A 20,582-nucleotide genomic window follows, 5' to 3' on the forward strand; every position below is an offset into this window, starting at 1 on the left:
AAGTACAGGGTACACAACTCATCCGCAATGCTCGTAAAGATTAAGTTTCAAAAGTTTCCCCAAACTTTTTTTTTACAACTTTTATATTTGTTTTTGCAAGTGTGACCGTGTATTGCATGCTACCATTTTACTCACTGCTGAAGCTGCCATTTGTATAGCTTCGTGGACACCGTAAAGTTTTCCAGCCACTAGGTAAACTCCGCTGGTCCAGACGGCACAAGCTTCATGGACCCAGTGCTCTTGTGTGTCGGCCTCGGGTGAATGAAGCTCAGAGCTTTTGCTGCAATGGTGCTTCCTGGGCTTCTCAGTATCTGTCCCCTCTGTCCCCTTTTTATTACAGCAGAAACAGTTGGGCAGCTTCCTGAGCATGGCACGGACACTAGATCGGAGATTGTTGTGTTTGACTATGTCGGTGGTTCCGCTTTCCACGCAAGATGTCCTCCCACTCCCCGCTGTGCCCCGAAAATCTACAGTCTTGGAGGACTTCTCCGGTGAGGTGTCCTCCACTTTCAGTTTCTCTTTCGGCCTGGTTTTCTTAGTGGGCAAACATTCCATGGGGTAATACGGGCCACAAAGATCACCCAAGTCTTTATAGTTGGCAGGACAACAACACAAGCAGCAAAGAAGACAACCGGAGCTCACCGACTTGCACACGAGAGGTCCCAACTGCATCCTAGAGGATAACGGTAAAGAACCTTGATTGGAAAATGTGACAGAGGGAGACGAAGAGTGGACTGCACTTCTCTCCTTGAATAATCTCATCTCTTCGCCAGCAGAATTCACGATGGTGCAGGTAGTAGTGAAGGCATTTCTTTTCTCCACCTGAATATATGGGGAGAAGAGACGGACTCTACTATCAGCTCGGGCCGGTTTAGAGGAAACATATTTCAATTTAATTACTGGCTCTTTGGGTGTAACAAGAGGAACAAGTTGCCTCTTCGACCTTCGTTTGGTTCCAAGTTCTTGACTTGTGGACCTGCTTCGAGGAGTACACTTGCGTTGCCTCTTGGTGTAACCATTAAACTTTGGATACTTGGGTTTTTTCCTAGCTCTAGTTTGGGACAAGGCCTCCGCAGATGGGTCAGGAAGGCTGGAGATATCTTTTGGCCCTTGCTTTTTGCATTCACTCGAGCGTAATTTCTTGGCCAAGAGAACATTGTTCGATAAAGCTTTATCTTTAGGTTTAAGAACAGATGGAGAGGAACCAAGGGGCTTCTTCGCTGTTGCTTTAGAAGTGGTGGAGGAACTTTTGGACCTCCCTCTTCTGATCATCGTTTTAGGTAGAGAATTAGGTTTTTTCGAACTTGCAAAGTTGCCCCCTCTTTTGGCTGCATTTTGTGAGACAGCCTCTCCATGTAATGAATTTAGAGGCCCCTTCTTCTTCTGTAAGGGTTTTCCTTTGAGGGACTTGTGGTTTGACCCTTGACAGCTCCCTTTATGCTCTGGCTTCGAAGATTCAATACGGGTCAAATCCTGAGCCATTGTCTTGGTGTTGGCATCTGCCGTTAGTAAGGTGCCATCTTTTATTTCCTTTCTTTGGGCAATGCTACTCAAACTACTGCAGCTAGAAGCGAGAGCGTTCATTGCTCCGGTACCATGCTTCTTTTGATTTGGTGATGTAATTTTTTGAACAATGGCTTCCATTTTCAAACCTCTGCCTTTTCTTGGTGGCAAGACCTTTGTCTTCATTGGCCCAATGTATGACGCACGTGAGGTCATCTTTAGGCAAACATCTTGGGTCATTCGCACAGAAGCAGCACTTAGGATGACTTTACAATTCTTTTTTGATGCTATTGCTATTTTGACCTTCTCTTTTTTGACTCGCTTAATTTTTTTAAACAAATTTGATGGGGTCTCCGATTTCTGCTCCTTAGTTTTTTTACTACATATGATCAAGTTTCGTTTTTTGGCCGGAACTGGAGAAACTAAATTTGACTTCCTCTTCAGAGAATGCAAAGGCCGCTCTGAATTTTTGATATTTATCCCCACTGCTGCATTTGAGAGCTTCATCCTTTTCTTGACTTTCGGCACCATCTGAAATGTATCAGCAGCGGAGCAATTATTGGCGAGTATTTTCTTTAGGTACGAACGTTTCTTAAGGACAAAGTTCATTCCCTTTTTGCCTCTTCTTTTCTTTGCTGGGAAATGCTCCTGTTTTTTGCTTCGTGACCTTAGAATCATGGATCGCTCGTCCTTCAGAATACTGAAGCCATTTTCTTTTGATTTCTGAGTGCCGCCGAGGATTGTAGACAAGTTATTTTGAGGAAGGAATACATTTTCGTCATTAGATGCTGGTAATATTTTCAAGGCATTCTTCCCACCTCTCCTTCCTGTTTTATATGGGGCCCTCTCCTTCTCTCCAAATGCTCCTTTCTTCGCCATCTTTTCTTGAGAAGGTGCCTTTATATCTGTTCCTGTTCCACATCCCTGAGGTTCTACCTTGGCAGTAGAGGAACGAGTACACATCCGTGCTGGTGTCACCCCAATCACAGGAGTCTTAGCGACTGCTGCTATTTCGATGACACTTCCCGCCTTGCCTTTACCGTCTTCGGTCTCAGGTTTACTATTTGGTTCTTTCAGAGTCTGGATAGGAGCATTAGGCTCAGAAGTTTCGGATGTCCTGCACTGACTCCTTCGTCCACGTAGAGATTTCTTTTCAACGACTGCTTCAGTTTTAGGAGTTGGCGGAATATTCATTATTTCAGGGGGTTTTTCTTCTGGTTCTTGAAGGAGTTCTGGTTCTAGCACGCTGTCTTCGACGACTTCTTCAATCTTTTCTTTCGTGTCATCAATGTGCGGTATTGTGGATTCAAACCAGCTTTTCACTTTCGATTCCGTTTCGACAGCGGGACCGAGCAACATGATAGAATTGCAAGACAAATGTGAAGCTGCCCCTAAATTCTCCTTCTCTTCGGTGCCTGGATTTTCAATGGACTCCGGCGTGTTAACTGAAGATAATGCTTCGGAATCCCTGGTTGGCTTTGTAAGAGATTCATCATAAATGAAAGATTTTCTTTCCGAGAAGTCACACAATGAGGAATAGTCTTCTGGTTCCAGATTTGATTCTTTCTGGGATGGCAGATCTGGAATGTCTTGGAAATCCTCTTCGGTGTAACAGTCTCTGGTATCTTCTAACCACTTTTCATTGTCTACTTTGCTGTCATCTGGGTAAGCGATTTCTTCTGTCCCTTCTTTGTTAAACTCTTCCCCAGAGTCATTTTCCAGGGGTGTCTCCATGTCAGGAACATCAAGTTGACTATCAACCTTACTTTCCTTGCTTTGAAAAAGGCCTTTTTGAAGATCGGCAGAATGAAGACTTAGCTCAATCTCTTTCCACCGAAGGCAAGACTCAGTCATGTTTTTATCTGGCCAGTCAAACGGGTCAGAATTTTTCACACAATTTGTGCTTGCCAACGTAGTTGAAAAACTAGTAAAGCTGGCGCTAGATCGCACAGGATCCCCATTCTTCTCTGTGTCCAAAACAACAGAATTTTCTGTGTTTTCCTCGGCAACTTTTTCCTTCTTTTCGTAATAATCTTTGTTGAAGTCATCTTGGTTCCTCAGAGATTTGTCTGGTGCACCTTTCTTCAAAGCTTCTGAAAATAACTGTATGTTCTCCTCATCTGACCAGGTGTTTTTGACCACTGATTCAACGCAGGTGTGGTTTTCTAAGTTGAATGGGGATTTGGGTGAATTATTATCTAATTCTGGAGAATCGACCCAAGCCTTTTCTGCTTTCTCATTATCAATAGCGTCCTGCAGAGCAATGATTTCTGTAGACAGTTCCTCTTGGGATAGAGCATTTACCAGTAAGTGTGGGCATTCTCGCTCACTGCTCACCAGTTTTGCAAAAGTCTCCAAGGGAAGGTTAGCATGTATGCTCTGAAATGAATCGTCAGACTTTGTTGACATGTTGTCAGGTGACGTGACAGAACATGTGGAAATGGATTCTGGCTTCATTTTGGTACTGTTGGCTCTCGCCGGGCTCCGTCCCGGACCACAATACAGGTAATTCCTCTCTAGCTGGTCATCAGAACCGCTAAGGTAGTCTGTGTCTTGAACCTCGGCATGGACAGACTGTGGAGTACCAAGAGTTTCTGAAAGAGGTGTCCCCATTGGTTCAGATGAATAAGCACTGCTCTCTGAACTACAATGCTGTCCTTTCATTTGCTCGGGGGTCCTAGGCGAAGTCTTAATTGTCTTCTTCTGTGGAATTCCAGACTTGGTCATAAGAAGTTGCTGAACGGTTGTTGAGATGTTCTCCACCTGTGAAGTGAGAGCAGTAAGGCTTTGCAAACTTAGGTCGGACAGCAAAGTTTCTGGGATTTTGTCATTCTGCAAATTTTTCGTTTGGGATTCTGGACTGGAGGTGCCTGTAGGCGAAGGATTTAGGAGAGGCATGTAGTGGCTGTGATCAGAAATACCCATAGGGAATGTATTAGTGTTATGCTGTTGCTGGTTGTACTGAAAGTTCTCAATGTTTGGCATTAATGGAGAAGGGGTAGAACTATAAGAAGGGGATCTGCCCACTGACCGGGCTGGAGAATGGCTGGCACTTGGACTGAATGCTTGATAATACTGTTCTGAAGTTCTGCTGGGAGTCTCAGGTTGACAATACGTTTGGCCTTGCTGGCTGTAATGTTGTCCATGGTACTTAGCCATGTTTTGGTAGTGCAAAGTTTCCTGCGTATGGTGGTGTTGCGTTTGCTCAAAGGAAGCCATTCGAGATGACTGGTAACCATGCATGGATTGCACCCTTTGTCCGGCAGTAGCCATAGCACGGTCATGCGGAGGGTTAGAAGGTGCTGTGCAACTTTTGAAGGAATGGGATACGGGGCTGCTTCCTGGCACGGAAGAGAAGGTGGAAGTGGGGAAATTCTGGTTGAAGTGGGACGACTGGGAAAAGGGCAGGGGAGAAGATGGGACGTCGTTCTGGACCTTTTGCTGTGGAAGCTTAGTGTAAGGAAGATTTGGTTGCTGTGGGTGGTGTAGAGAGTGGGAACGAAAGGGCATCTGTCCAGTGGGATCTTGATACCCCCTGCTTTCTTCAGGAGTCTTCTTTATTACGTTTTCCTCATATTTTGCCCCAGCCAAAGCTTGAGATTGCCCCCAGTTTTGCATCCCATCTTCTCCAGTATACTGTCCAGGGTAGACACTGCCCTCAGGGAAGCTAGCAAAAGAGACCCTTCCTTGAAGCTGTTGGACATTCATGTGCTTGTCACCGCGGGGGTACTTCTCTCCGGTATTGCTCTCGTAACCTTCATAGGACGTCTGGGCATAATACCCTTTGGTCATCTGTCTCTGACGCACACAGTTGAGCCCCGGGTGACTTTGATGCCTGTAATTCTCCAGGCGTGAGGAATCCTGTGAAGATGGTTGGTAGTTCTGTTGGTTGCCGTGGAAACCACACCTTTCCCGAAAAGACTGCATGACTCGCTCTTGTTATCTGTAGAGAAAAAAAAAAGACAGAACGGGAGAGATTTAGATACGAGATTTTTTTTTTACCTGCTACCACGCTAATCCCGCTAACCTGTCTCTGCCAGCTTACAGTCAACTATTCTTCGAATTTAGCAAATTTAACCCAAAACTGCAATTTCTACGAGACCCTGAGGCGCATCCATCCAGAGACCTCACGTCTCAGCTGGTTCCAAATAAACGAGTCTTACGATTGATACCAACTTGCACTTGTATGGCAGAATTTAAATGGTCCCGCCAAGGGGTTTGACGCAACCCCAAACATCTCATATATGCTTATTTGGCTCAGAAGACACCCAGCCAGAACAATCTGGACCCTACTTGGGCTGTGCTTCACAGACGTCTGAATACAGCCTATATATTTGGCTACACGTTTGATTACATCTCCAAAAGGTAAAGTCATACTGTAATCAGTCAGCATCAAATCAGTTGCAATCTCAAGTTCTTCAACTACAAGTCACAGCGCATCCTGACAGATGGGAGATGGGAAAATAAACCAAACAAGATCACACATTCCCCAGCGTGTCTGCGAACGTGCCCACCACGCCAGCACCTGTGCCCCTCATTAGCTAAGGTCACCTAGTACTTTTCTTCTGCACCAGCAGGACATGACTGTCCTCCCTCCATCCACCCCCCACTTCCCCCATTGCAGTCAGCTGGTTCCCTCCCAGTGATTTGTGCAGGGGGAAGATCAGCAACATTTTACATGATCTATGTTTGAAGCTGCACAGAAGGTGCTTTGGCGGAGCCAGACTCTGCATACAAATGAAATGTAGAGGAGCGCAAGCCGTTCATTCGTTCGTGCCGCTGCAACGCTGCCAATATCACAAGCTGCAGGATGAATTCCAGGCAGCAGCTTATTAGTGCTTAACCCCTTGTGGAAACTTGCACGGTAGAAAATAAATTTAAAAAAAAAAAAAATCCTCGACAGCCTTAAAAGAAAAAAAAATAAATAAAAATCAACTCTACTCAACAGGGCGCTTTTATTTTTCCCCCCCATTTTTCTTTTTAAATGTGAGAGGGGAGGAGGAGACGCGATCAATTAATATCCAGGCTCTATAAAAATCTATCTACGCTACAAAAAAAAAAAAAAAAAAAAAAGCACTCACAGTCAGGATCCAGCGGCAATCCTTTCACAGTCGCTGTGTGAGATTTCTGCGGCGGAATGGAACTGAAAATTAGCTATTGTGCGATGCTACGGGGGATTGGTGGAGGGGATATTGCAAGGCGGCACAGGGTAAGGGTTAATACTTTGCAACGTGCCGGTTACACGCATTATATTCTAGAAGAAAATGGCAAAAGGCCTAGGAGTTTCGTTGATTAACCTGTTACTGCCTGGACTTCTGCAAGTCTAATGTGCACACGGTGTTAAAACGCGCCCGGTGGAAGGTCGTCGTTGTTTACATGCGCTCCCTGCAGGATTGATTGGTCACATCTGCTCTATATAGATGAGATACGTACAGGGAACGCGTGTAAACAAACAAAGCCTCCTGATCAGTCGCGCTGCTGGAAATTTAACCGCTCAGGAGGGAAATCGCATATTAAAAAAAATGTCAGACATTGTGCCTGTCCCTTTAAGAAATGTCAGAATTGTGAGCAGAGAGCGGAAAATCTGGCACAGACATCGGGGACCATAATCGTACAAATTTTTCAATGTAGCCAAAATTAGGAATGAAACCTTTTTCTTTTTGCACCGGCTCCTGGCTTCCAAATACTGACCAGATTATGGCTAAGCCCCGGGCTACAGGATAGAAGGTTCCATGCAATCAATGGGTCCTGATGAGAGAGTCTCTCTGTTGTAGGCATTGTGTGCGAGTAAACATCTGTGCATTTTGGATGGAGGAGGGGGACGGAGGGAGCGCAGTCTGAGTCCCCAGTAATTGCCTTCTGCTGCAGGCTGATCTGGTGCTGAAACGGTGAACGTCTGAGCAGAGGAGCTCTGGCTGAGCGGAGCTGACACACTTTTACCCATGTAGCATCCTCTGCCCTGGGGTCTGTAACTCCCACACCTGCTTGTGGCAGAACAATCAGAGCGGAGAGTGAGAGGCAGCACAGACGAGCAACTCCGCCTGAGGTTACCTGCTGATACAGGGAAAGGAGATGAGACGTAGAGAGTTAGCGCTCTGTGCTACCTGCTGACCTCCAGGAGTAAGAGGAAAAATGGTCTGCGGAGGAAAGATGACCAGAGAGTTAGCGCTCTGTGCTACCTGCTGACCTCCAGGGGTAAAAAGGAAAAATGGTCTGCGGAGGAAAGATGACCAGAGAGTTAGCGCTCTGTGCTACCTGCTGACCTCCAGGGGTAAAAGGAAAAATGGTCTGCGGAGGAAAGATGACCAGAGAGTTAGCGCTCAGTGCTACCTGCTGACCTCCAGGAGTAAGAGGAAAAATGGTCTGCGGAGGAAAGATGACCAGAGAGTTAGCGCTCTGTGCTACCTGCTGACCTCCAGGGGTAAAAGGAAAAATGGTCTGCGGAGGAAAGATGACCAGAGAGTTAGCGCTCTGTGCTACCTGCTGACCTCCAGGAGTAAAAGGAAAAAGAGTCTGCGGAGGAAAGATGACCAGAGAGTTAGCGCTCAGTGCTACCTGCTGACCTCCAGGGGTAAAAAGAAAAAGAGTCTGCGGAGGAAAGATGACCAGAGAGTTAGCGCTCAGTGCTACCTGCTGACCTCCAGGAGTAAAAGGAAAAAGAGTCTGAGGAGGAAAGATGACCAGAGAGTTAGCGCTCTGTGCTACCTTGCTGACCTCCAGGAGCAAAAGGAAAAATAGTCTGCGGAGAAAAGATGACCAGAGACTTAGCGCTCAGTGCTACCTGCTGACCTCCAGGAGCAAAAGGAAAAATAGTCTGCGGAGAAAAGATGACCAGAGAGTTAGCGCTCAGTGCTTCCTGCTGACCTCCAGGAGTAAAAGGAAAAAGAGTCTGCGGAGGAAAGATGACCAGAGAGTTAGCGCTCAGTGCTACCTGCTGACCTCCAGGGGTAAAAAGAAAAAGAGTCTGCGGAGGAAAGATGACCAGAGAGTTAGCGCTCAGTGCTACCTGCTGACCTCCAGGAGTAAAAGGAAAAAGAGTCTGCGGAGGAAAGATGACCAGAGAGTTAGCGCTCTGTGCTACCTGCTAACCTCCAGGAGCAAAAGGAAAAATAGTCTGCGGAGGAAAGATGACCAGAGAGTTAGCGCTCTGTGCTACCTGCTGACCTCCAGGAGTAAGAGGAAAAATGGTCTGCGGAGGAAAGATGACCAGAGAGTTAGCGCTCAGTGCTACCTGCTGACCTCCAGGAGTAAAAGGAAAAAGAGTCTGCGGAGGAAAGATGACCAGAGAGTTAGCGCTCAGTGCTACCTGCTGACCTCCAGGGGTAAAAAGAAAAAGAGTCTGCGGAGGAAAGATGACCAGAGAGTTAGCGCTCAGTGCTACCTGCTGACCTCCAGGAGTAAAAGGAAAAAGAGTCTGCGGAGGAAAGATGACCAGAGAGTTAGCGCTCTGTGCTACCTGCTGACCTCCAGGAGCAAAAGGAAAAATAGTCTGCGGAGGAAAGATGACCAGAGAGTTAGCGCTCTGTGCTACCTGCTGACCTCCAGGAGTAAGAGGAAAAATGGTCTGCGGAGGAAAGATGACCAGAGAGTTAGCGCTCTGTGCTACCTGCTGACCTCGAGGGGTAAAAGGAAAAATGGTCTGCGGAGGAAAGATGACCAGAGAGTTAGCGCTCTGTGCTTCCTGCTGACCTCCAGGGGTAAAAGGAAAAAGAGTCTGCGGAGGAAAGATGACCAGAGAGTTAGCGCTCTGTGCTACCTGCTGACCTCCAGGAGTAAAAGGAAAAATGGTCTGCGGAGGAAAGATGACCAGAGAGTTAGCGCTCTGTGCTACCTGCTGACCTCCAGGAGTAAAAAGAAAAAGAGTCTGCGGAGGAAAGATGACCAGAGAGTTAGCGCTCTGTGCTACCTGCTGACCTCCAGGAGTAAGAGGAAAAATGGTCTGCGGAGGAAAGATGACCAGAGAGTTAGCGCTCTGTGCTACCTGCTGACCTCCAGGGGTAAAAGGAAAAAGAGTCTGCGGAGGAAAGATGACCAGAGAGTTAGCGCTCTGTGCTACCTGCTGACCTCCAGGAGTAAGAGGAAAAATGGTCTGCGGAGGAAAGATGACCAGAGAGTTAGCGCTCTGTGCTACCTGCTGACCTCCAGGGGTAAAAGGAAAAAGAGTCTGCGGAGGAAAGATGACCAGAGAGTTAGCGCTCAGTGCTTCCTGCTGACCTCCAGGGGTAAAAAGAAAAAGAGTCTGCGGAGGAAAGATGACCAGAGAGTTAGCGCTCTGTGCTTCCTGCTGACCTCCAGGAGTAAAAGGAAAAAGAGTCTGCGGAGGAAAGATGACCAGAGAGTTAGCGCTCTGTGCTACCTGCTGACCTCCAGGAGTAAGAGGAAAAATGGTCTGCGGAGGAAAGATGACCAGAGAGTTAGCGCTCTGTGCTACCTGCTGACCTCCAGGGGTAAAAGGAAAAAGAGTCTGCGGAGGAAAGATGACCAGAGAGTTAGCGCTCAGTGCTACCTGCTGACCTCCAGGGGTAAAAAGAAAAAGAGTCTGCGGAGGAAAGATGACCAGAGAGTTAGCGCTCAGTGCTACCTGCTGACCTCCAGGGGTAAAAAGAAAAAGAGTCTGCGGAGGAAAGATGACCAGAGAGTTAGCGCTCAGTGCTACCTGCTGACCTCCAGGAGTAAAAGGAAAAAGAGTCTGCGGAGGAAAGATGACCAGAGAGTTAGCGCTCTGTGCTACCTGCTGACCTCCAGGGGTAAAAGGAAAAAGAGTCTGCGGAGGAAAGATGACCAGAGAGTTAGCGCTCAGTGCTTCCTGCTGACCTCCAGGAGCAAAAGGAAAAATAGTCTGCGGAGAAAAGATGACCAGAGAGTTAGCGCTCAGTACTACCTGCTGACCTCCAGGGGTAAAAGGAAAAATAGTCTACGGAGGAAAGATGACCAGAGAGTTAGCGCTCTGTGCTTCCTGCTGACCTCCAGGAGTAAAAGGAAAAATAGTCTATGGAGGAAAGATGACCAGAGAGTTAGCGCTCTGTGCTTCCTGCTGACCTCCAGGAGTAAAAGGAAAAATAGTCTGCGGAGGAAAGATGACCAGAGAGTTAGCGCTCAGTGCTACCTGCTGACCTCCAGGAGTAAAAGGAAAAATAGTCTGCGGAGGAAAGATGACCAGAGAGTTAGCGCTCTGTGCTACCTGCTGACCTCCAGGGGTAAAAGGAAAAATAGTCTGCGGAGGAAAGATGACCAGAGAGTTAGCACTCAGTGCTTCCTGCTGACCTCCAGGAGTAAAAGGAAAAATAGTCTGCGGAGGAAAGATGACCAGAGAGTTAGCGCTCTGTGCTACCTGCTGACCTCCAGGGGTAAAAGGAAAAATAGTCTGCGGAGGAAAGATGACCCGTGCTACCTGCTGACCTCCAGGAGTAAAAGGAAAAATAGTCTGCGGAGGAAAGATGACCAGAGAGTTAGCGCTCAGTGCTACCTGCTGACCTCCAGGAGTAAAAGGAAAAAGAGTCTGCGGAGGAAAGATGACCAGAGAGTTAGCGCTCTGTGCTACCTGCTGACCTCCAGGGGTAAAAGGAAAAAGAGTCTGCGGAGGAAAGATGACCAGAGAGTTAGCGCTCAGTGCTACCTGCTGACCTCCAGGAGTAAAAGGAAAAATAGTCTGCGGAGGAAAGATGACCAGAGAGTTAGCGCTCTGTGCTACCTGCTGACCTCCAGGAGTGAAAGGAAAAAGAGTCTGCAGAGGAAAGATGACCAGAGAGTTAGCGCTCAGTGCTACCTGCTGATCTCCAGGAGTAAAAGGAAAAAGAGTCTGCAGAGGAAAGATGACCAGAGAGTTAGCGCTCTGTGCTTCCTGCTGACCTCCAGGAGTAAAAGGAAAAAGAGTCTGCGGAGGAAAGATGACCAGAGAGTTAGCGCTCAGTGCTACCTGCTGACCTCCAGGAGTAAAAAGAAAAAGAGTCTGTGGAGGAAAGATGACCAGAGAGTTAGCGCTCAGTGCTACCTGCTGACCTCCAGGAGCAAAAGGAAAAATGGTCTGCGGAGGAAAGATGACCAGAGAGTTAGCGCTCAGTGCTACCTGCTGACCTCCAGGAGTAAAAGGAAAAAGAGTCTGCGGAGGAAAGATGACCAGAGAGTTAGCGCTCAGTGCTACCTGCTGACCTCCAGGAGAAAAAGGAAAAAGAGTCTGCGGAGGAAAGATGACCAGAGAGTTAGCGCTCAGTGCTACCTGCTGACCTCCAGGAGTAAAAGGAAAAAGAGTCAGCGGTGGAAAGATAACCAGAGAGTTAGCGCTCTGTGCTACCTGCTGACCTCCAGGAGTAAAAGGAAAAATAGTCTGCGGAGGAAAGATGACCAGAGAGTTAGCGCTCTGTGCTACCTGCTGACCTCCAGGAGTAAAAGAAAAATGGTCTGCGGAGGAAAGATGACCAGAGAGTTAGCGCTCAGTGCTGCCTGCTGACCTCCAGGAGTAAAAGGAAAAATAGTCTATGGAGGAAAGATGACCAGAGAGTTAGCGCTCAGTGCTTCCTGCTGACCTCCAGGAGTAAAAGGAAAAATAGTCTGCGGAGGAAAGATGACCAGAGAGTTAGCGCTCAGTGCTTCCTGCTGACCTCCAGGAGTAAAAGGAAAAATAGTCTGTGGAGGAAAACTGACCAAAGGTGAACTTCAAAACACCACGTATAGCAATATCCTTTCTATATGGATGTAACAGAGCTAGATTTGTCAAATAACTCAGGAAGAAATATTCTGTGTTCTATCCATGTGAAATACGGGCCCATACTAGTCTACGACCAATGGCCTGTGGGCAATTTTACAGACATACCTCAGGTCCCTATGAAAAAAAAATACCGGCAACATGGGCTAGAATGGTCCAGTTTATGGACTAGACTAGTGTATGTCAATAGCAATCAGCTCCTGCGCCCATTCGCTATGCGGACAGGCACCTGGAGACAGTCATGTGCCCAATTTACAACAGTGCCGCCTGAACCTAGCCTTGTAGAAGATTCACACAAGGGAGATTTTTATTTTTTTTTTTGCAGAAAGGCCTTTGATGGTCCGATTCATCTTGGGTCACCTGGACACAGTCATGGATTTTGTAGGATTATAGTCTGGTGTATGAAAAAAACAATTCTACCAAACAGGCAATAATGACGATCATTTTCATATATAGGTTGAAACACAGTCAGTAACTGAAACAAAAACAGCTGTGTAGGAGGCTGAAAACTGGGTGAGGAACAGATAAACACTGCTAAAATGGTGTGGTTGTGGAAGAAAGTTTCATTATTGAGGTCATACACAAGGTAGTTATACTGCATCAGCAAGGTATCTTCCAGCCAAAGATTTCACAGACGATAGGAGTTATAAAATGTGCTGTTCATGCTTTTTTGGATAACTACCAAGCAATGGGCAACGATAAAGACATGGTTGGACAAGGAAACTTTAAAAGAGACATCATGCCAATTCCCTTCGAAATTGGTAGATGTCCAGCTGTGCCATCAGCTCAGAACTGATAGCAACAAGTGGGACCATCTACGCCTATTGTTCGGAGAAGCCTGGCCAGAAGTCTTCATGGAAAGATTGTGGCCAAAAAAATCCCATATATTCAACTTGGAAACAAGGCAACGAGACTCAACTATACATAAAAATACAGGAACTAGGGTGCAGAACAATGGCAGCACATGCTCTCATCATCCAGTGTCTGGGGTCACATGGAGAGACAGAAGGATTCGCACAAGCCTCATACATACAAGATCTGGGGTCAGTTCTACAAAATGTTTGGAACAACCTGTGTACCAGTGACCGAGGAGTGATGGAGGTGACGGGTGGTCACCGAAAACTGATGATGGAGGCGACGGGCAGTCACTGGATAGTGATGATGGAGGTGACGGGCAGTCACCAGATACTGATGATGGAGGCGACGGGCAGTCACTAGATACTGATGATGAAGGTGAAGGGCAGTCATCAGATACTGATGGGATTACATTTCTCTTTTCTCCTTTCACTTTGTATTTTATTAATTGATACAAATAAACTATTACCACTTCTATTTCTGCAGTGTTTTTTTCACACCTGCCTTAAACTTTTGCACAGTACAGTACAGTAGGTCTATTGTTTCTTGGTACAGATGCATATGGCGGGGTGTAGTGGAACAGCAGATCGTCAGTACAGCTCCGCAATCTGCGCCTGTCAGTGCGGTTTTCCATTAAAGGTTTCGAGGACACCAGACACGAGGCGTCACATGTTTGGGCTCCTGGCCATGCTTATTTCTTATGTCTGCTGGCCCCAGCCGTTACCAGTCTCTTGTCAGGAGGTTTTCAGCCCCAGTCTGTCTCACAAGTGCCTTTCCCCGGGGTCTTTTTTTCTAACATCCTTTGGAAACAGATGGTCCCTTTAAGATTCAGATAAAAGGAACGTAATCTTAAACGGCAGAGGAGATTGGGGAAGGCCGCCAGGACACAGAAGATCCCATATATGTCTCCAAAAATCCGGAAGCTCAATTCCAGTCAGTGGGAACGCTGGGAATATGGATGGCCACAGTCCAAGAGAGGGGGAATTCATGTGCAGGATGCAGAGTGGACACCGTCCATTGTCATGTCTCATCCGTGTAGATCGCACTCGTACAATGGTTCCGTCTTGCATTCATCTCTGTATGGACTGCAGGACAGACTGAAATGTGCAGAATAACCTTCCTTTAATCAGGCAGCCTTGTGTTCCCCCATTCAGACGCTCCCCCTCGGCCTATGCGGGCCGACTCCTGTTTGTGTTTTCCATCCTTTTGCTGTACATCTGCCAAGTCTCTCACTCTTCCGCTATTGCAGACTTCCCCTGTACTGGTAACTTTCAACCATCCTGACACTGCACCAGAGGACAGCTCACTGCACAGCCCTCTCCTGAAACACTCTGTGCTCTGCAGGGTCCAGCGCCTTCGCTATGTTTATGGTCACAAGATCAGCACACTCCTCTCCTGAAATACTTAGTGCTGCTGCAGTATCCACCTCCTTCGCTATGTTTATGGTCACAAGATCAGCACACTCCTCTCCTGAAATACTTAGTGCTGCTGCAGTATCCACCTCCTTCGCTATGTTTATGGTCACAAGATCAGCACACTCCTCTCCTGAAATACTTAGTGCTGCTGCAGTATCCAGCTCCTTCGCTATGTTTATGGTCACAAGATCAGCACACTCCTCTCCTGAAATACTTAGTGCTGCTGCAGTATCCAGCTCCTTCGCTACGTTTATGGTCACAAGATCAGCACACTCCTCTCCTGAAATACTTAGTGCTGCTGCAGTATCCAGCTCCTTCGCTACGTTTATGGTCACAAGATCAGCACACTCCTCTCCTGAAATACTTAGTGCTGCTGCAGTATCCAGCTACTTCGCTATGTTTATGGTCACAAGATCAGCACACTCCTCTCCTGAAATACTTAGTTCTGCTGCAGTATCCAGCGCCTTCGCTGTGTTTATGGTCACTAGATCAGCACACTCCTCTCCTGAAATACTTAGTGCTGCTGCAGTATCCAGCGCCTTCGCTGTGTTTATGGTCACAAGATCAGCACACTCCTCTCCTGAAATACTTAGTGCTGCTGTCTTTCTCGCACCTTCCAGTCCTCTAGGTAACTCTCTCTCTATAAGCTTAGCACAATCCTCTCCAGAAATACTCTGCGCTGCTGGGTTACCTTACACCATCTCAACTATGTACCTCTCAATCTACGGTCTCTTAAAATATCAGCACACTCCTCTCCTGAAATACCTAGGGCTACTGTCTTTCTCGCCCCTTCCAATCCTCTAGGTAACTCCCTCTCTATGAACTTAGCACCATCCTCTCCAGAAATACTCTATGGTCTCCCAATATATCAGTGCAATCCTCTTCTGAAATACTCTGTGCTGCTGGGGTACCTTATGCTCCCACTTTCTAAATCTTTGTCTATGTCCCTGTCTCCCATACCCAGCTCTCCAAAAACACTCTTTGCTGCATTGTTTCCTGTCTCTTCCCTTTTTTCTCAGCCTCTCATTAGTTAGTTAATGATGACATTTCCTAAGTTACAGGCAGCCACCATCATCACATGGATGGTCACTTTCTCCTACAAGATCATAACACTCATCTCCTCCTGCTGTTACAAGCCCTCCCCAATGATCTGATTGGTCACAGCATGCTTTATCCCCACCAACTTCACAACTCCTTTCTATTATACCATTGGTTGAAGCTGCAGAGCTTTTAGACCTGCCCACAAGATATAAGCAGTTTAGATCCCATTGTAGCTGCTCCAAAATACATTTTGGGGGTATTTTTAAAGGGGACCTGTATTACTAGGTAAAAGTGAGCATTTTTCTCTCTTATTTCATTCATGCTGCTTCTCTGAGTATTTCATTTTTTTTCCATTTTTTTTTTTTTTTAAATCCGCCATATGGTTCCAGAGCTATGGGCTTTTATTTAGTGCTATTTTTATGGTCTTTACCCTTGGGGTGTGTCTTAATATCCTGCTAGCCACGCCCCTCGGAAAAGATCATAAAAATTGGTACTAAATAAAATAAAGCCCATATCTGCAGAACTTTATGGTGGATTAAAAAAGGACAAAGTGGGAGTACTCAGGGAAACAGCGGGAATAAAGTAAGAGCAAAAACTGGCCACTTCTGACCTGGTGACATCTCCCCTTTAACATCCACTCTTGAAAATTACATTTGTTGGAGAACAATTACACCTAAACACTACCCAACACCCATAAGTAGGGCAAAACGATGTCTGTCTTAGTTGATGACGCAACCTTTTAGGCCAAACAACACGGCCTTAATTATCTGGCGACACCGTTTGCCTCTTGTAGGGTGGTGCCAAAAACAATATTGATTTCCAGGTTGCTCATGGTGTGCCACGCTTTTCGACGCCCTATGAGAACTGCAAAGAGAGTGAAAATTAGAGTGTAAAGATACCCTGTCCTTTGCCGCAGACTTTCCACGAGGGGCCATCCAGTCTCCTTACAGCGTTTTATTAATAATTCCATTATGAGGGCATATTCCTCACAGCTTGCTGCACGCTTTATATACTTAGCATGGAGCTGGCATCACGGGGGGCACCAGGAGATCAGAGCGAGAAGCAGCCTTGGCAGTGAGGATGTGGAAATGCTTTGTGGTGTGGAGATTTTATGGTCAGGATCCACCCCGTGAGATTGCGCAGGGCACTTAGGAGCTACTTACTGATGAAAAATGAATTGCTGTAATTATCTGTAACATAATGGCGTATCGGAAGACGTAGAAGATTGAAAGACGTGGCGTGCAGAACCCGCTCTGGCACGGGTAGACCAATATCTAAAATGCCCTCATCCCTTGGTACATAGCTACACCATGAATATTGGCACTAACATTCGATATCACATAACTATATACGAGATTTTGGTGGAAGGGTTTATGTACAGGAACTGAGGGGCATTTGTCTCCTCCAGGTTAAAGTACATGGGCCATGTACTATGTGCAAGGAGACTTTGTGGCTGATATAGGGCCCAAACTCAGGTTCTGGGACTGATGGAAGGAGACTTTGTGGCTGATATAGTGCCCAAACTCAGGTTCTGGGACTGATGGAAGGAGACTTTGTGGCTGATATAGTGCCCAAACTCAGGTTCTGGGACTGATGGAAGGAGTCTTTGTTGCTGACATTGTGTCCAAACTCAAGTTCTTGGACTGATAGAAGGAGACTTTGTGGCTGATCTAGTGCCCAAACTCAGGTTCTGGGACTGATGGAAGGAGACTTTGTGGCTGACATTGTGTCCAAACTCAAGTTCTTGGACTGATAGAAGGAGACTTTGTGGCTGATCTAGTGCCCAAACTCAGGTTCTGGGACTGATGGAAGGAGACATTGTGGCTGATATATGGCCCAAACTCAGGTTCTGGGACTGATGGAAGGAGACTTTGTGGCTGACATTGTGTCCAAACTCAAGTTCTTGGACTGATAGAAGGAGACTTTGTGGCTGATCTAGTGCCCAAACTCAGGTTCTGGGACTGATGGAAGGAGACTTTGTGGCTGATATATGGCCCAAACTCAGGTTCTGGGACTGATGGAAGGAGACTTTGTGGCTGATATAGGGCCCAAACTCAGGTTCTGGGACTGATGGAAGGAGACTTTGTGGCTGATATAGTGCCCAAACTCAGGTTCTGGGACTGATGGAAGGAGACTTTGTGGCTGATATAGTGCCCAAACTCAGGTTCTGGGACTGATGGAAGGAGTCTTTGTTGCTGACATTGTGTCCAAACTCAAGTTCTTGGACTGATAGAAGGAGACTTTGTGGCTGATCTAGTGCCCAAACTCAGGTTCTGGGACTGATGGAAGGAGACTTTGTGGCTGATATATGGCCCAAACTCAGGTTCTGGGACTGATGGAAGGAGACTTTGTGGCTGATATAGGGCCCAAACTCAGGTTCTGGGACTGATGGAAGGAGACTTTGTGGCTGATATAGTGCCCAAACTCAGGTTCTGGGACTGATGGAAGGAGACTTTGTGGCTGATATAGTGCCCAAACTCAGGTTCTGGGACTGATGGAAGGAGTCTTTGTTGCTGACATTGTGTCCAAACTCAAGTTCTTGGACTGATAGAAGGAGACTTTGTGGCTGATCTAGTGCCCAAACTCAGGTTCTGGGACTGATGGAAGGAGACTTTGTGGCTGACATTGTGTCCAAACTCAAGTTCTTGGACTGATAGAAGGAGACTTTGTGGCTGATCTAGTGCCCAAACTCAGGTTCTGGGACTGATGGAAGGAGACATTGTGGCTGATATATGGCCCAAACTCAGGTTCTGGGACTGATGGAAGGAGACTTTGTGGCTGACATTGTGTCCAAACTCAAGTTCTTGGACTGATAGAAGGAGACTTTGTGGCTGATCTAGTGCCCAAACTCAGGTTCTGGGACTGATGGAAGGAGACTTTGTGGCTGATATATGGCCCAAACTCAGGTTCTGGGACTGATGGAAGGAGACTTTGTGGCTGATACAGTGCCTAAATGCAGGTTCTAGGACTGATGGAAGGAGACTTTGTGGCTGATATATGGCCAAAACTCATGTCATAGGACAGATGGAAGGCGACTTTGTGGCTGATATAGGGCTAAAACTCAGGTACTGGGACTGATGGAAGGAGACTTTGTGGCTGATATAGGGCCAAAACTCAGGCCCTGGGACTGTTGGGCATTTGTCTCCCAAATAATTTAGAAAGATTGTGAGATTTTATCTGCAAATAGGGTGTATGTGCCATAGATAAGAGTCTTTGAGGAACAAGCACGGGTCCTTGGACTCACGGGTAATTGTCTCCTTTAGGCCGTTCTTTAGGGGACTAGAAAACTCACTGTAAGGTTTTACTTGCATATTGGGCGTATGTGCCATGAAGGGAGCATTGAAGGCTGATATGGGGTCTCTGAAGAGGGCGCCCAAGTTCAGATTCTGGGACTGGTGGGCATTTGTCTCTGTTAGGGCCTTCTATTTAGAGAATGAGTGTATTCATGGTGAGGTTTAATTGGCAGATAAGGTGAGGAAGCACAGGACTGAAGCTCAGGTTCGGGGACAGATGGGCATTTGTCTCTAGGCCATTATATGTGGGATTCGAGTAATATCCAGAATGACAAAGTATCAGACGGCTCCAGATCCATCAACAATGTTGTATGCTGCTTTTGCTGCCCATGGCTTTCATTTTACCAGAGCAGTTTACAAAATGGAGATCTGAGCTCTGATTGGTCGCTACAGGCAACAAAGGCAGGTCTTGGAAATGCGGCCTAAGAATGGCCGCCATGACAGATTACAGGTCTGCATATGATGTTACCATGGCGACCAGGAAGGGGACCCAACCCTATGGGGATCTGTAAAAGATCCAAATTCGCTTCTTCCGTGTTCCAGGTCACAAAATGGGTTATTAATAGCCCTGGTTGCCCGGCGAGAGTAGAGCCCACACAAAATAAATCATTCATCCGCTGCCTCCCGGCTCATGCCTCACTATTTGTATCAGGTTCCTGTGAGATTCTGAGTAGAAAGGGAGCCAGTCACGATTTCACACCAAGCCACGTGAGACGGCGACCTCGTCATGTGACCGCGCCATATTCTGAACTTTGGCACCTCACCAGCCACCACCATAATTATGTCACCCACTTCTACACCCCCAACATCCAAAATGACACATTTTATTATGTGGATTTAGAAGCAAATCTGCTCCAAAATCCGAATCAGAGAATCTGACGCTGTTTTTCCATGTGGATTTTGAAGAGGAAAACGCGCTGATCATGTGCATGGGGCTGTTTTGTGTTTCCACTTGTTTTTCTCCCTGTGTAAAAAAAATCAGCAAAAAGTCAATTCTTAATGCATTTGGGTTTGCATTTTTGCGAAGCGGGGGTTTTTTGTCAAAAAAAGTCCACATTAACCAATGCTTGTGAATGGAAAAATGTGCCAATGGGGCGTAAGTTTCTGCATTCCCATTTTTATTTTCTTTTGAGCGGATTTTTGTAAAAACATTTTTTTTGCCCTGTTTTTATGTGTTTTTAAAGTGGAATAATCGGCTTGAAAAATCCACAACCTCCTCCTCCCCGTGTGAACGCATCCCAACCCCTCATATGGAGATGGAAAAATAAAAAAAAATAATGTTATAGGTCTTGGAAGAAGGGGAGGAAAAAACGTAAATGGGCGGAAAAAAATGAAAATTGAGGGTTAATGGAGCCCCTTGAAATGCTGAAAATTTCCATTCACATATCGCAGTTTTTGAGGGTGAAAACCGAATATGGTACCGTGCTATTCTCGGTTATCAGCCATTCCAGGAAGTGACTGACAGGAATCATCACCTCATTTCCATGGAGGCTTCTCTTTTCGGCTTTTCCGGGTTAAAACGTGATCGCTACTAATATACCACAAGTTCTGTGCGTATTAATATGTTTTTTTTTTTTGGAATATGGTACCGTGCTATTCTCGGTTATCAGCCATTCCAGGAAGTGACTGACAGGAATCATCACCTCATTCCCATGGAGGCTTCTCTTTTTGGCTTTTCCGAGTTAAAACGTGATCGCTACTAATATAACCCGAGTTCTGAGAGTATTAATATGTTTTTTTTTGGAATATGGTACCGTGTTATTCTCGGTTATC

The 20,582-nt window shown here is 46.5% G+C and overlaps 1 protein-coding gene across 2 annotated transcripts in view; it reads right to left on the reverse strand.

The window, feature by feature from the left end:
• RAI1 (retinoic acid induced 1) overlaps positions 1 to 20,582 on the reverse strand; it is a 114,030-nt gene that overhangs the window by 8,533 nt on the left and 84,915 nt on the right. For both annotated transcript variants that reach the window (XM_069734690.1, XM_069734692.1), the window contains exon 2: positions 136 to 5,446. In XM_069734690.1, the coding sequence (XP_069590791.1) occupies positions 136 to 5,430 (5,295 nt within the window). In that variant the 5' untranslated portion in view covers positions 5,431 to 5,446. The remainder of the gene's footprint in view (positions 1 to 135; positions 5,447 to 20,582) is intronic.

Source organism: Ranitomeya imitator, chromosome 7, assembly GCF_032444005.1.
Source record: "Ranitomeya imitator isolate aRanImi1 chromosome 7, aRanImi1.pri, whole genome shotgun sequence".
NCBI classification, from domain to species: Eukaryota; Metazoa; Chordata; class Amphibia; order Anura; family Dendrobatidae; genus Ranitomeya; species Ranitomeya imitator.